The sequence below is a fragment of the Felis catus genome, chromosome B4 (genome assembly GCF_018350175.1).
Source record: "Felis catus isolate Fca126 chromosome B4, F.catus_Fca126_mat1.0, whole genome shotgun sequence".
Taxonomy (NCBI): domain Eukaryota; kingdom Metazoa; phylum Chordata; class Mammalia; order Carnivora; family Felidae; genus Felis; species Felis catus.
In genome coordinates this window covers 82,328,534-82,343,403 of record NC_058374.1, presented here as the reverse complement: position 1 = coordinate 82,343,403, position 14,870 = coordinate 82,328,534, and the positions used below count along the sequence as shown (strand labels likewise).

Sequence of the window (14,870 nt, the reverse complement as noted above, 5' to 3'; positions counted from 1 at the left end):
AAGAAACAATCACTTTAGAAAGCATCTGTGAATTTCAGGCTGCTGATTGTTGTAGCTGATCTTCCGTTTAGGACTTAATTCCTGGCTATAGTATATATATGCCATGCAAACCATTGACAAGAGCCCTTAATTTAATATGTCTAGTAATAACCTGGTACTTCCTTTCCCTCTCTTTTTCCTTCTTGGGGGCACTGAAGTGTTTTCTAATTAATCCCATTATATTTAGAGAGGAATAAGTTCTTTTTTTTTTTTTTTTTTTTTTTTTTTAATGTTTATTTTTGAGAGAGCGCAAGCAGGGGAGGGACAGAGAGAGGGGGACAGAGGATCTGAAGAAGGCTCTGCACTGACAGCAGTGAGACCAAACTCACAAACCATGAGGTCATGACCTGAGCCGAAGTTGGATGCTCAATCGACTGAACCACCCAGGTTCCCCGAGAGGAGTAAGTTCTTAAGGCACCAGCAGCAACCCTGTGACTGACTTCACTTCATCTTCTAAGCTTCTGTCTAGGGATCTGGGTAGTGGATCACTGTCTCTAGATCTCACCTTAATACTTCTCTCTCACCTTAATACTTCTGGCTAATAGAAATATTATCAAAACCGCTTACCAGAGACAGACCATACATTTGGCTCCAAATTTTATAGCTATCAATAGGAAAAAACACAGAGTGTTTCCAGTGATTCACAGGGTTCAGAAGGTAAAAACTTACAAGTTGATCAGCAAAAGCATAATTATTTTACATCTGGGGACCAGAAAGAAAATTTCCTGATGGGTCCTCATAATGCAGTAATATAATAAACAATAGTATACATCTTTACCAGAACTCAGTCGAAAATTCATAAGTCCCATGAGGTTAAGGATCTTTGTCTTACTCATCTCTGTTCCCAATGTCAGAACAGTGCCTAACCTAGACACTAAGTAGATATTTGAATGACTAGTGGATGAATGGATTAATTTTGTGGTATTATTTAAAATGTTGATGGAGGAATGCCTGGGTGACTCAGTTGATTCCAATTCTTTTTTTAATTTTTTTTAATGTTTTTATTTATTTTTGAGATAGAGACAGAGCATGAGCAGGGGAGGGGCAGAGAGAGAGGGAGACACAGAATCCAAAGCAGGCTCCAGGCTCTGAGCTGTCAGCACAGAGCCCCATGCGGGGCTTGAACTCATGGACTGTGAGATCATGACCTGAGCTGAAGTCGGACGCTTAACTGACTGAGCCACCCAGGTTCCCCGATTCCAATTCTGCAAAAAAAAATTTTTTTTTTATAACGTTTATTTATTTTTGAGACAGAGAGAGACAGAGCATGAACGGGGGAGGGTCAGAGAGAGGGAGACACAGAATCTGAAACAGGCTCCAGGCTCTGAGCTGTCAGCACAGAGCCCGACGCGGGGCTCGAACTCACAGACTGCAAGATCATGACCTGAGCCGAAGTCGGCTGCTTAACTGACTGAGCCACCCAGGTGCCCAGATTCCAGTTCTTGATTTCAGCTCAGGTCATGATGGTTTGTGAGTTCAAGCCCCACATTAGGCTCCAAACTATCAGTGGAAACTGATGTCTGTGATTCAGTGAAAGCAATTCCTCAGGGGCCTTTATAGTTAGTACCTAAGATTGGGTCTACAGAGTTAGAGTTTGGATCCTTGCTCTGTTCCCTTGGATGTTATCTAGATATTTTTGGTGTTGTCATTAATTGTTAGATTTAATGAAATCAGTAAAGCCTGGCAGCATAAATTTTTTTTTAGGGTCTCAGAAGAAGATGGTTAATAATACTTGTTGGAGAAGACTGGTTTTGTCTCATTACTTACTCTGCCACACTTTAACCCTAAATCTACTCATCATTACAAATATTCATTCACTTTGCAGACAAAGGGAATTTCTTTGTTGTCTTGGTAATGGGTCTGATTCTTACCTACTTTTTTTTTTTAATGTTTATGTTTGAGAGAAAGTCAGAGTGTGAGTAGTGGGAGGAACAGAAAGAGGGAAACACAGAATCTGAAGCAGGTTCCAGGCTCTGAGCTGTCAGCACAGAGCCCAACGCGGGGCTTGAACTCACAAACTGAGATCATGATCTGAGCTGAAGTTGGATGCTTAACCAACTGAGTCACCCATGTGTCCCTACTTTTTTTGTTTTAAGTTTTTATTTATTCGCTTAAGTAATCTCTGTACACAACTTGGGACTTGAATTCATGGTCCTCACATCAAGAATTGCATGGTCTTCAGACTGAACCAGCCAGGCACCCCAAGATTCTTACCTACTTTTTTTTTTTTTTTAATTTTGAGAGAGAGAGATAGAATCTCAAGCAGGCCCTGCACTGTCAGTGCACAGCCCCACATGGGGCTCGAACCCACAAACTGTGAGATCATAACGAGATAAAATCAAGAGTCAGATGCTTAACTGACTGAGCCACCCAGGAGCCCCCTTACCTACTTTTGATGACTTTGCTTCCAATGTAGAAGATAAATAAATGGTATTATTATCTTCGGAATTTTGTTGGTGGTCTCAGACTTTGTTTCAAAGACCAGGAGGAAGGTTGCAGTAGAAATAATAGCTATCATTTATTGAATATTTATATAATAGTCCCTATATACAAGTGCTTTCACACATGTAATTTATATCTCAGGGTAGTCTTGAATGTCTCAGTCTTTTCTTTCTAGAAGGCATTGTTTTCTTTATGTTGCCTGAGGATTTTCCAAATATGAAAGGGAAACAAGAAAAGTGAATTTGGAAAGTTGAAGAATTTGTCTGAAGAGCTTAGTTTAGAACTATCTTATTCCATGATGGAAAATACATTGATAGTGATTCATGGGGATATTTGGCTTTTTAAATATATACCTTGCTTTCTATCCTGTGTTTTGTATATGGGCTCTCTCATCTTTTGCACAACTCTCTTTCTTATTTTTATCAACGAGCTTTTAAAAAGAAAGACAAGGTAGTTATTGGGAGATAGAAGGATTATGTATGCTGAAATTACTGGCTATCAGTCAGTTGGCTTGCTCTTTAAGTCTTGAGGATGGGGCAAGTGAAGTATATGGATCAATCTGAACATCCAGTGCCTGTGTTTAGTCAGTAAGGACAGGTTCCTTTTCTGGTTTTGGATACAAGTTGTATGTTTTGAGGAGTTTCCACTTGATAAGAAATAAGGGCACTTTAGATTCCAGCACTATTCTTCCCACACAGGAGCATACATGGGAAAAAAAAAGGATTTGTTAGTGGTTGAAGGTTTGCGGGAGGGAAGTGGGGGGAGAATCAAGATGGGAAAGGTTTGCAAATGCATATGACACTGAGCTAGAGGGGTCAGTGCTGCCTGCAGATGCACAACCCCATTTGTGCACTTGAGCATGGCCTGAGGGAGTATTGGCCTGATGAATGCAGAGAGAGATGCGTTTTGATCGAGGTAATTTCCCTCAGATGGGTCTCACCATCCCATGAATCAAAACCTGTCAGCAAGGAGCTAAAGATGGAGTGAAGTTTATTGTACGTTTGTTTCCATGCGACACCGTCACGCTAGAAGGGTCAAGTGAGAGAGATCATTAGAACTGTGTTGATTTACTGGGCCTGTTGTGCACTTTCCCTGCAGGGCAAGGAGGAAAGAGGCTTTAGGAGGGGAGCTGAGGGGCTCTGGGTGGGGAGGGAAGGGCAGGCATGCACAAAATAAATAAAACCCTCACTGGTCTCTGCGGGTGAGGGGTGGGCAGGCTGTTTGTAGGGGGTGGGAGGTGGGGGATCTGTATTGTTTTTTTTTTCCCCCTAGAGCCCCTGGTAGATTTGCAGCAGATGCTCTGCCTGGATCTCCAGTAGAGATACCAAAGTTCTGATTAAAAAGGGAAGCTCATGGAGAACTCTCTGACCCTAGACTTAGTGGCTAGAGAAGTGTGCCCCTCTCCTTTCTTTTCCTCCCTCAGTCTTTCCTCACCTCTTAGTTCAAAAGGAAGCACAGGAAATTTAATTTGGAAGTGAAAATCCCCATTTCAGGATGTAGCAAAATAGAGAACCAGAGGAAAGGCTGTCCCACACATTCTAAATAGACATAGGCTTTGTGATGAGATTTGTGAAGGGAGCGGCCCCAGGGTTTGCACTGGGGGGGGGGGGGGGGGGGGCGGGGAGGGAGGGAGAAGGGCTGTGTTTCAAAAGTACCATCTCCCTGTCTGTAATTTGAACTTGCTAAAAGTACCCTACCTCTGAATTGAGTGAAAATAAGTATATAGTGATAGTTCAGCAATATACGATCTAGTCTTGCCTTTCCTCATGACGGGTGTGGATGCTCCTTTTATTACCCCTAATACCGTGCTTGGCCTGGAGACTTCACGAAATTGAGAGCTTTCATCTAGAATATTCTATAGAGATTCTCATTTTGAGTGCTCCATTTTTATCTTACTTTTATCTAAATGGTGGTAGATGAAATCAAGAAAACTTTTCCTAGTGACTTTGTTAAGGAAAAATATATGAGAGCTGTGTTCATTGGAAACCTTCCTAATTCTTTTATTACAGTTCAACAGATGGAGTAGCCAGTTAGGCAAAATTAGAAACAAATTCAGTTGAGAAAATCTTTAGTATAAGATTACGAACTGGAGTCCTTTCCCTAGATCCCTAGTTAGTTACAGTGTGGAGGCATATGTTATGGTAGAAAAGAGGATGGGATCCTAGCATTGACCCAGGTTATTTGATATGGAAATTGTTGAAGTAGTTTACAACTACCTTTAGCTAAGGGTCCTAGTAATCCATCTTCCTTTAGGAATTAAGCAGTTCTTCCATTCTGCTACTGTTCTTCCAAAGAAATACTTATGTGAGATACCTGAGGAAATGGTAAAGTTAGGAAAGTGGGTTGAGTAAAATGTCCTGGGTTCCATTCCTGGCTCTGCCACTTACTATTTGTGAGACTTTGGTCAGGTTACTTAATTTCTCCAAGTCTTAGTTTTCTTATCTATGAAATGAATTTAGTCGTAGTGCCTACTATGTATGTAATAGTACATACCTATTTAGTACAAACTTACCGTGTTTGAGATTATTATAAGAAGTAAATGAGGGGTGCCTGGCTGGCTCAGTTGGAAGAGCATGCAGCTCTTGATCTTGGGGTCTTGATTCAGGCCCCATGTTAGGAGTAGAGTTACTAAAAAAATTAATTTTAAAAGTAAGGGTGCCTGGGTGACTCAGTTAAGCATCCAACTCTTGATATCCACTCAGGTCTTGATATCAGGGTCGTGTGTGAGTTCAAGCCCTGCACTGGGCTCCATGCTGGGTTTGAAGCCTAACTAAAAAAAAAAAAAGTAAATGAGATAACTGCATGTAAAGAACTTCATACAGTACCTGGCATATAGTACACACTCAGATGTTAGTGACAGTAATATCATTATTTTAATTTATGATTATTACAAACAAGAATACTTTTTTTCTTCAAACCTGGCTCAGTGTTTTACAGTAGTTTAGATTGCATCAATTATGTGCCCACTATGGACTTGCTGATGGTTATAATGAAAAAGGCAGAAAAAGAAAAACTATGTAGGCAATATTTTTTTCTTAGTAATACACTATGATTAAGTGAGAACTTGTGTGTGTTGGATACTTCAGTCTTTCATAGCCATCAACCTTTCTTGGCTCCTTTCTTTTTCTTTCTTTTTTTAAGTTTATTTATTTATTTTGAGAGAGAGAGAGACCGTGCACAGGAGGGGCAGAGAGCAAGAATCCCAACCAGGCTCTGCACTGTCCGCGCAGAGCCTGATGTGGGGCTTGAACTCATGAACGGAAGAGATTATGACCTGAGCTGAAATTGAGTCAGGCGCTTAACTGACTGAGCCATTCAGGCACCCCTCTTGACTTCTTTCTAACTTACTAGAAGGCAGGTACAGCAAAAGGGAGAAAATAAACATGCTTCTCAAGCTGAAAGAACCAAAGTAAGACCAAGAAAGTATTCCTGCCTACTGTGTTCGGAGAACTGGACTAGTTAAACAAATTAAACGCAGAAGGTTGGATAGCTGCCCTGTTTTTGGCCAAAGTGGTGGCTTCTGTGGTCATAGGAACAAAGGCAACTCCTTGGGGATGAGAGTTAGAGGTTTTAAAAATTCCTGTGTTTCTTGGGCACCTGGGTGGCTCAGTCATTTAAGAGTCCGACTCTTGGTTTTGGCTCAGGTCGTGATCTCGTGGTTTTGTGAGTTCGAGCGCAGCATCGGGCTCTGTGCTGACAGAGTGGAGCCTGCTTGACATTCTCTCTCTCCCTCTCTCTTTCACGCTGTCTCTTTCTCTCTCAAAAATAAAATTTAAAAAAATTAATGTGTTTCTGTAGATCTCTTGATTGCCTTTCTTTTGACTGTCTTATACAACCTACTTTCAGACTGCAGGATATGAACTCTCTGGGGTTTAAAAAAAAAAAAAAATTAGCTCAGGAGCATCACACAGAAGTGTGTTCGAAAATTTGTTTGAACTATTGACTTGACCTTATATTGGTTACCTTTTGTAAATGAAGTCAAAGAAACTGTCCTAGCCCTTGGTGAGGGTGCGTATGTATGTATGGAGTAGAGGGTCTCATGAGATATACGGAGAGGATAGGATCTTTGTCTAGATGTGTGCCAAATTCTTTAAAATCCTTCTGGATGGAAGAACACCCAGGGAGCCCATCTGATTTTATATGGTTCTTTTTTTTTTTTTTTTTTAATTTTTTTTTTTAAGTTTATTTATTTTTGAGACAGAGACAGAGCATGAACAGGGGAGGGGCAGAGAGAGAGGGAGACACAGAATCGGAAGCAGGCTGCAAACTCTGAGCCATCAACCCAGAGCCCGATGCGGGGCTCGAACTCACGGACCGTGAGATCGTGACCTGAGCTGAAGTCGGACACTTAACCGACTGAGCCACCCAGGCGTCCCTGATTTTATGTTTACTAATCCCAGGGCTGTGGTTTTGATTATTGGTGATTGGGTGTGGGGGGGAAGGTGGAAAAGGAGAAAATAATTTTGTTTTGTTTTTGTTTTAAGATTTTAGTTTTAAATAATCTTTATATTCAACGTGGGGCTCGAATTTACAGCCTTGAGATCAAGAGTTGGATACACCAAGCCAGCCAGGTGCCCCGAAAATAACTGTTTAAAGTGGGGTAAATAAATTGGCAGGGTTTAGGTCCTGATGAGAATATATATGAGCCTCTTAACATTGAACAGTGTTAGATGTGAACATTAGCTCAGTCATTAAAATAGCTATAGGAGAATGACCAGCTCTAATGCATACTAGCTGTAATATTCTCTCCAGTTATAGGGCAGATATCATAAATCTCTTAGAAGCTTGGGAAAGGTCCAGAGCATCTTTTCTCTTAGATGACTGCAGCTAATTTCTTGACTCCCCTTTTTTCAAAATCATTTCAAACTATTCAGAGCCTTCTGTGACTTTGCTGGGCATTCATAATGCTTGGCTTTCTTTGTATGTTCTTCAGAAACATCATTCTGGTGTCTTTCCCTTCTAATCCTTGGCAAGTAAATGGAACTTGTAAGCAGTGTTCAACAAATAGTTTGGGTGTCTCCTACTAACCTTTTGTCCTTAGGTGTTACTGAAGCCTCAGTGTTCCATATGTCTGAATTACAGGAGTTTTTTCACAGAAATTTGTTGTATGGGTATTTTGTTTGTTTTCTTGACTCCACGTGTCTTATGAATATTGAGGCCCTACTTAAAATTAAGTTTTTTGTCATTCTTAGGGATGGCATACTGTATGCTTGCTTGTTCAGTTTCCTGTTTTTTTCTGTTTGTGTGATAACTTAGTTCTTAGTGCAAGATTGGCTGGCATATTGTGACCATTAAGTTATAATTTCATTCTCTTTTGTCTTGTGAGTGGAAGCTCACTTGTTTCAATCCTCTTCTTTGTCCCTGAACAGTCTGAAGATGATGAGAAACTGAAAAAGAGGAAGGAGCGATTTGGGATTGTCACAAGTTCGGCTGGAACAGGAACCACAGAGGATACAGAGGTAAAATATACCTAGACTGCTTCATAGAGCCCTTGAAAGGAAGTGAGGGTGAAGAAACATTATTTCCCCAGCCTACTACTACTACTACTACTACTACTACTACCTTTTTTTTTTTTTTTTTTTTAAGTAGGCTCCACACCCAACTTGGGGCTCAAACTCACCACCCTGAGACCAAGAGTCAGGTGCCCCTCCCTGGCCTTTTTTTTTTTTTTTTTTTTTTTAAGTTTATTTATTTTGAGAGGCAGGGGCAGAGAGGGAGGGAGAGAGAGAATCCCAAGCAGGCTTCACACTGCCAGCGTAGAGCCCAATGCAGGGCTCGAACCCATGAACCATGAGATCACGACCTTAGCTGAAATCTAGAGTTGGACAGTCAACCTACTGAGCCACCCAGGTGCCCCTTCCTCAGCATACTACTTAAGTGCCCAAGTAATAAGATCTTTTGTTCTTTGCTTGATATCTGTTTGGATAAAGTGGCCACACTGAATTCCATCAGTACATTTAATTCGGTGTTAAAGCCAGTTAGCCTAGAAAGGAGCACAAGATTTGGAATCACAGAAGCTTGGATTTGAAAAGTGTTTTTGCCACTTAGTATTATTTACAAGTTATGGCACTTTTCTGAGCCTCAGTTTCATCATCTGGGAAGTAGAGATAATACCTACCTCGGAGTGGTATTTTAAGCATGAAATTATTCTATGTAAAAAGGGATGATTCTATGTAAAATGCTTGACGCAAAGCCTATCATATTATATTTAGTAAGTAACAATGTGTTTGATTATGTGCTTGGCGTATTTCTTTGATTATTTAGTGAAGACCGTATCCAACTCAGACACTAGTTGTACCTAACTCCCCTCTGATCAGTGGACTCAAATGAGACTTCTTGTTCTTACCGCTTTTTTATAGTTTTTTTGTTTTTAAATTTTTTTTTTTAAGTTTATTTATTTATTTATTTTGAGAGAGTGCATGGGAGGGGCAGAGAGAGAGAAAGAGAAAGAGAATATCCCAAGCAGGCTCTGCACTGAACTCACGAACTGTGAGATCATGAGCTGAGTCAAGATCAAGAGTCAGGGTGCTTAACCAACTGTGCCACCCAGGGGGCCTCTGTTTGTTTTTTAAAGACTTGTGTTTATCCACCGGAGTAACTCACTGAGTTAGCTGAGACCCTGAGCACTGGCAAAACTACTCAGAGCTTTGACAGACAGTATTGATTTGGTTTAAATTTAAATTTAAGAGTATCAATAATGGGGGTCCTGGCTCAGTAGAGCATGGGACTCTTGATCTCAGATCATGAGTTCCAGCTCTACCTTGAGCATAGAAATTATTTAAAAAAAAAAAAAAAAAGGTATTTATAATGGAGACCAAGTATCACCTGAGGTTTACATAAAGAACTGTTGAAATAATATGTTTAGAATTCTAGGGGAGTGCCTGGGTGGCGCAGTCGGTTGAGCGTCCGACTTCAGCCAGGTCACGATCTCGCAGTCCGTGAGTTCAAGCCCCATGTCGGGCTCTGGGCTGATGGCTCAGAGCCTGGAGCCTGTTTCCGATTCTGTGTTTCCCTGTCTCTCTGCCCCTCCCCCTTTCATGCTCTGTCTCTGTCCCAAAAATAAATAAAAAAACGTTGAAAAAAAAAAATATGTTTAGAATTCTAGAAACTTCTTGGGTGGTAAAGAATTTGCAATGTTCTTTCTTCCTTTAATCCACATTTACCTCTTTCCATCTACCTCTGGAGATGGACTTTATTGTTTTGTTTTGTTTTAAAGTAGGCTATATGCCTAACATAGGGCTTAAACTCATGACCCTAAGATCAAGAGCTGCATGCTCTACCAACTGAGCCAGCCAGGCAGCCCTGGAAATGACCTTTGAATATCTATTACCTAACACATTCAAAATCTTACAAAGTCTTTTTATGAATAAATATCAGAGTCAGTCTTGGGGTGCCTGGGTGTCTCAGTTGGTTGAGCGTCTGACTTCAGCTCAGGTAATCTCAAGGCTGGCGAGTTCAGGCCCCATATCAGGCTTGTGTGCTGTCAGCCTGCCAGTTCAGAGCCTGCTTCATATCTTCTCTCTCCCTCTCTCTGCCCCTCCTCTGCTTGTGCTCTCTCAAAACTAAATCAACATTAAAAGTAAATAAATATCACAGTCAGTCTTGTAAATAAACCCTGAAAATTTTACAATCTGATAAGTTTACATCTCTTTTAGGAAGAAACTTGAAGAAGTTTGTATTCTTTGTGCTACTAATTTAGAATAAAGCATTACCTATTTTTTTGTTTTTTGTTTTTTTGTTTTTTTTTTTAATGTTGATTTAGTTTTGAGAGACAGAGTACAAGCAGGGGAGGTACAGAGAGAGGCGGGGACAGAGGATCCAAAGTGGGCTCTGCACTGACAGCAGAGAGCCTGATGGGCTCAAACTCACAAACCGTGAGATCATGACCTGAGCCCAAGTTGACGCTCACCCAACTGAGCCACCCAGGTGCCTCAGAATAAAGCATTACCTGTTATAAATATCAGCTTAATTACTGACTCGCCAGAATGAGCAGTAGTAAACTTAAAGGCTTGTTTTTTTGTTTTGTTTTTAACATTTATCCATCTTTGAGAGACCGAGAGAGTGAGAGCGAGTGCGTGTGAGTGGGGGAGGAGCAGAGGGAGCGGGAGACACAGAATCTGAAGCAGGCTCCAGGCTCTGAGCTGTCAGCACAGAGCCCGTTGCAGGACCTGAACTCACTGGCTGTGAGATCATGACCTGAGCTGAAGTCGGATGCCTAACCGACTGAGCCACCCAGGTGCCTCCTTAAAGGCTTGTTTTAATTGTAGTAAAACTACTCCCTCTTTGCCAAGGAAACTGTTGAACTAGTGGTATTCACTAAGGTGGTACATTTGGCTTCTCCAAGATAAGGCACATGAGGATTTTGTTGCTTGCCAAGGAATAGTGGCTTTTGTTGGGAGAGTCAGTGCATGTAAAGCAGTAGTAACATCAGAGGTTGATGGAGTTTACATGAATCAGGTAACTTTTATTTGATTCCAAAGAATTGTGTCAGTCATCCAGGTAAAATGGGCTGGGCTTATATACTTTTTTTTTTTTTTTTTTGTAAGTTTATTTATTTATTTTGAGAGAGAGAGAGCGGGAAGGGCAGAGAGAGAGGGAGAGAGAGAATCTCAAGCAGGCTCCGCACTGTTAGTGCAGAGCCCAATGCAAGGCTCAAACTCCCAACCCGCAAGATCATGACCTGAGCCAAAATCAAGAGTCAGGTGCTTAACTGCCTGAGCCACCCAGGCACCCCTCTATATACTCTTCTTTTTTTTTTTTTTTTTTTTTTTTTTTTTTTTTTTAATGTTTATTTCTGAGACAGAGACAGAGCATGAGTGGGGGAGGGACAGAGAGACTGAGACACAGAATCTGAAGCAGGCTCCAGGCTCCGCGCTGTCAGCACAGAGCCCGCTGTGGGGCTCGAACTCACAAACCGTGAGATCATGACCTGAACCAAAGTCGGTCACTCAACCAACTGAGACACCCAGGCGCCCCATTACACTCTTCTTTTTAATCTAAATTAAACTTCCTGTGTGGATGGAATGAAAAAAAAAAAGTCCCCTCTGCTGGAGGCAGTAGTTGGAGTGAGGATGAAAGACTCAGTGCTGTTTGTGAGTCACTCCCAGAACAAAAACATCTTTATCTCCTTCTCCCCCACTCCTCATTTTGTGCCTGTCTCCAGTACTGACTCCCTTAAGGAGATTCATATTAAGGTCTCACTTCCCTCCCAGTTATTCTGTTAGCATTGTAGATTTATGTGTCCTCTGTGGATTTGGAGGCTTACCGAATAGCTGGTGGTTGGGGCTTAATGCCCAGAAGGGCATCCTCCTCACTTTCTCTATGAAAAAATAGCATTGGTCAACTCTTTTTCTGTGAGATCTGTCATCTCCCCACTGACTGGAATACTCTCCAGCCTGTTAAGAGTCCATTGTTTCCAGACTAACTTGCTATAAGGCTGAGTGGCCCTCTCCTTCAGGAATCTATTTTTCTACCACTATTCTCTTCTTCCTCTTCCCCCCACTCCCTACAGTCTTCTCCCCTCCTTTCCCACCAGACCTTCCCAGCTCTAACTGGATAACTAGAGAGATTCAGGAATGAAATCTCTGGCTAGCAAGCTTAAGCCTGGGTCTTCCCTCCTTCTTGAACCTTGTGATAGCTCATGTGAGTTTGGATTAAAGCAGCCAGGAACCCAGGCCACTGTTGTCTTGCAATCTAATTTTTTCTTCTTGCTTCTTCCTTACAGGCAAAGAAGAGGAAAAGGGCAGAGCGCTTTGGGATTGCCTGATGAAAAGCTCTTAATGCTTTCTGTTCTCCAGTGGTTTCCATCTCTCTGACTTTTCTTGGTCATATATATAAATGCACAGTCATGTGCCTAGGTCCTGCCTCACAGTGAGAGAGCATGTACCCCGGGTACATCCAGGAACTTCAGCAGCAATTTGACTCATTGCTGTTCCAACTTTAAGGTTGTTGTTCTTGTGTTGTTTTTTAATTATTATTTTGCTTGTTAATAAAAAACAAATAGAAAAGAAAACAATGCGTTTTATCAGATGCTCCTTTGAGTTCTTGGGGCCAGATTAGACTTATCTAGATAAGGGGGAGCTTCAGGGGCAAATATTACAGGAAATTAGCCATAAGGCCTTTATCCTTTACAAAAGAGAATAAGGAAAAGGATTTGAGTCTGTCCCTTTAAGCCTATTTATTCCCTTCTCTCATACTCACAAGCATCCTTTTATTCTTTATCCTCTATGAAGAGGCCAAGTTTCACCCTGACTCTTTGCTTTGGCAGGTTGGCGTGACCCACAGGAGTAGAACATGGGGGAGCCCTGAGTTTTAGGGGGTGCAAAGGATATAAATACAAAGGCTGATGATTGATAGTCTGTTAGGGAATGGAGTTCCGTGTCCCTATTAAGGAGACCAGCAGGACCCTATTTTCAAGAGTGACCTGGTATGATACTATCTGGTTTCAGTCAGAGCCAATATGTGGAACCCTACTGGTTATGCAGTTCAGGAAAGGAGATGGGTCAGTTACCCCTCAGAGCTAGAAGAAAGTGTAGGGATTCAAAGCAAGACAGAAGATGGTCAGAGGTGTTAAGAACTGTTATCTAGGTCATTAGGAAGCAGTGGACTGGAGGCCTCTACTTTTTTTTTTTTTTTAAGTTTGTTTGTTTATGTATGTATGTATGTAATCTCTACACCCAGCTTGGGGCTCAGTGAACTCAAGATAGATCTGGAGATCAAAAGCATGCTCTTCCAGCCAGGCCCCCCTGGAAGCTTCTACATTCTATCTAATCAAATCCTGTGCTAATTTGTTGTCTTCTGTTACAGAAGTATACAGTTTTAGTGGTTGTGTTTCTTAGATATTACTAAAACTCCTTTTCCTTGCTAAGCCTCTTAGGTTTGGCTCTAAGCAGGCTACTTGTTTGTATTTGATGTTTCACCTAGATTTGAGACATCCTACTTAATCTTTTTTGGATATGTTGGTATAGGGTGTCTCCTCTTATTCTTTATTTCTAGACATCTCTGTAAGGTTAGTTTTTGGTTTTTTTTGTTTTGTTTTTTAGAATAAAACTTAAATGCCTGGCACCTTACGTGAAGACTTTCATACCTTGATCAGATCCTGTGTTGCTGTGGTGTAATTCCTTATTTCAGTTTCTACTGAAAACCCTCCTGGTTTTGTGGTTAATAGAAAAGTAATGGTTTGAATTCCTTCCTAACAAGAATCTCCTTCCACAGTGCCTCTTTGGTAGCTGAGTAGGATGGGGACCTAAGTTTAGATGCTTTAAAAAAACTATGCCTTGGAGAGCAGATCCAAAGATTGCCTATTTATTGTGAAAATTGCCCCAATTTGAGACTTTGGAGAGGTGAACAAAAGGGAACACTGGTTAAACTTTTCCTTCCCTGTCTTCCTTCTGGCCTGTTCTGTTTGCCTTCCTTTTCTTTTCTCCAGGCCCTGATCTTGAGGCTAACTTTTCCTCTCTTTACTGTGTCTCTTACTTCATTTGAAAACAGAACCACAGAAAATTAGTTGTTTTGTAGCTTGAGAGAAACTATAGATTCAGTAAGGGTTTTCTACCCAAGGATGGGAAAAGTAAGAAATAGGTATAGGAATAGAGCACTGGGTCCTTCAGAAGTTTTCTTCACTTTGTCTCTTCATCATCATCTTTGTTAAAAAAATTTTTTAATGTTTGTTTTTGGGAGAGAGAAAGACAGTGTGAGCAGGGTAGTGGCGGAGAGAGGAGGAGACACAGAATCTGAAGCAGACTCCAGGCTCTGAGCTGTCAGTGCAGAGCCCAATGTGGGCCTTGAACTCAAGAACGGTGAGATCATGTGACCTGAGCCGAAGTTGGACGCTTACCTGACTGCACCTCTCAGGTGCCCCTAAATGGATTTTTTAATAACCTTTTTCATCCAGTTCCAGCAGCTGTTCTTACGTTGGTCAGAAGTCGTTCATCTCCAAACCTGATCACCAAATTCTCCTCTTCCTGTCTCATTGTAGTGATTCCTTGCATACTTTTTGAGTGTATGAAAATTCAGGATGCCTGCCTTTTTTAATAATTCAAATCTTAACATAGTGAGTCCCTTTAAAAGCATCCAGGCTTGGAATTCATTATCTAAGATCCAAGTACCTTTCCTTTCTATCCCCCACTCGCCCTAGTGTAGCTGATCTAGGATCCAGATATAGTTAGCTGACTCCAGTCCTCTTTTCCCTGTCCTGAAGCTGTGACATTCTCTGCATACCTGGAAGCTCTTAATGAGAGAGTCTATAAAAGATGTGGAGGGAACTACCTTTCTCAGCTATAAATCTGTGCCTTTTTATGGTTCTCTGAGAACCATGGAATCGTTCTTTTTCTCCACCATCACCCCAAAATGCCCTTCCCCCTACTCCAACTCCTAAGAACTTCTGAAGA

The 14,870-nt window shown here is 41.4% G+C and overlaps 1 protein-coding gene across 2 annotated transcripts in view; it reads left to right on the top strand.

Annotated features, from left to right (window-relative positions):
- Positions 1-14,870, top strand: part of LOC101090953 (SAP domain containing ribonucleoprotein) — a 55,180-nt gene that overhangs the window by 36,759 nt on the left and 3,551 nt on the right. Inside the window, exons 10-11 of one of the 2 annotated variants that reach the window (XM_003988857.5) lie at positions 7,851-7,940; positions 12,206-12,496. In XM_003988857.5, coding sequence (XP_003988906.1) covers positions 7,851-7,940; positions 12,206-12,247 — 132 coding nt within the window. In that variant the 3' untranslated portion in view covers positions 12,248-12,496. Of the gene's footprint in view, positions 1-7,850; positions 7,941-12,205; positions 12,497-14,870 lie in introns of those variants that run through there. The other variant, XR_006600772.1, reaches the window with a different exon arrangement.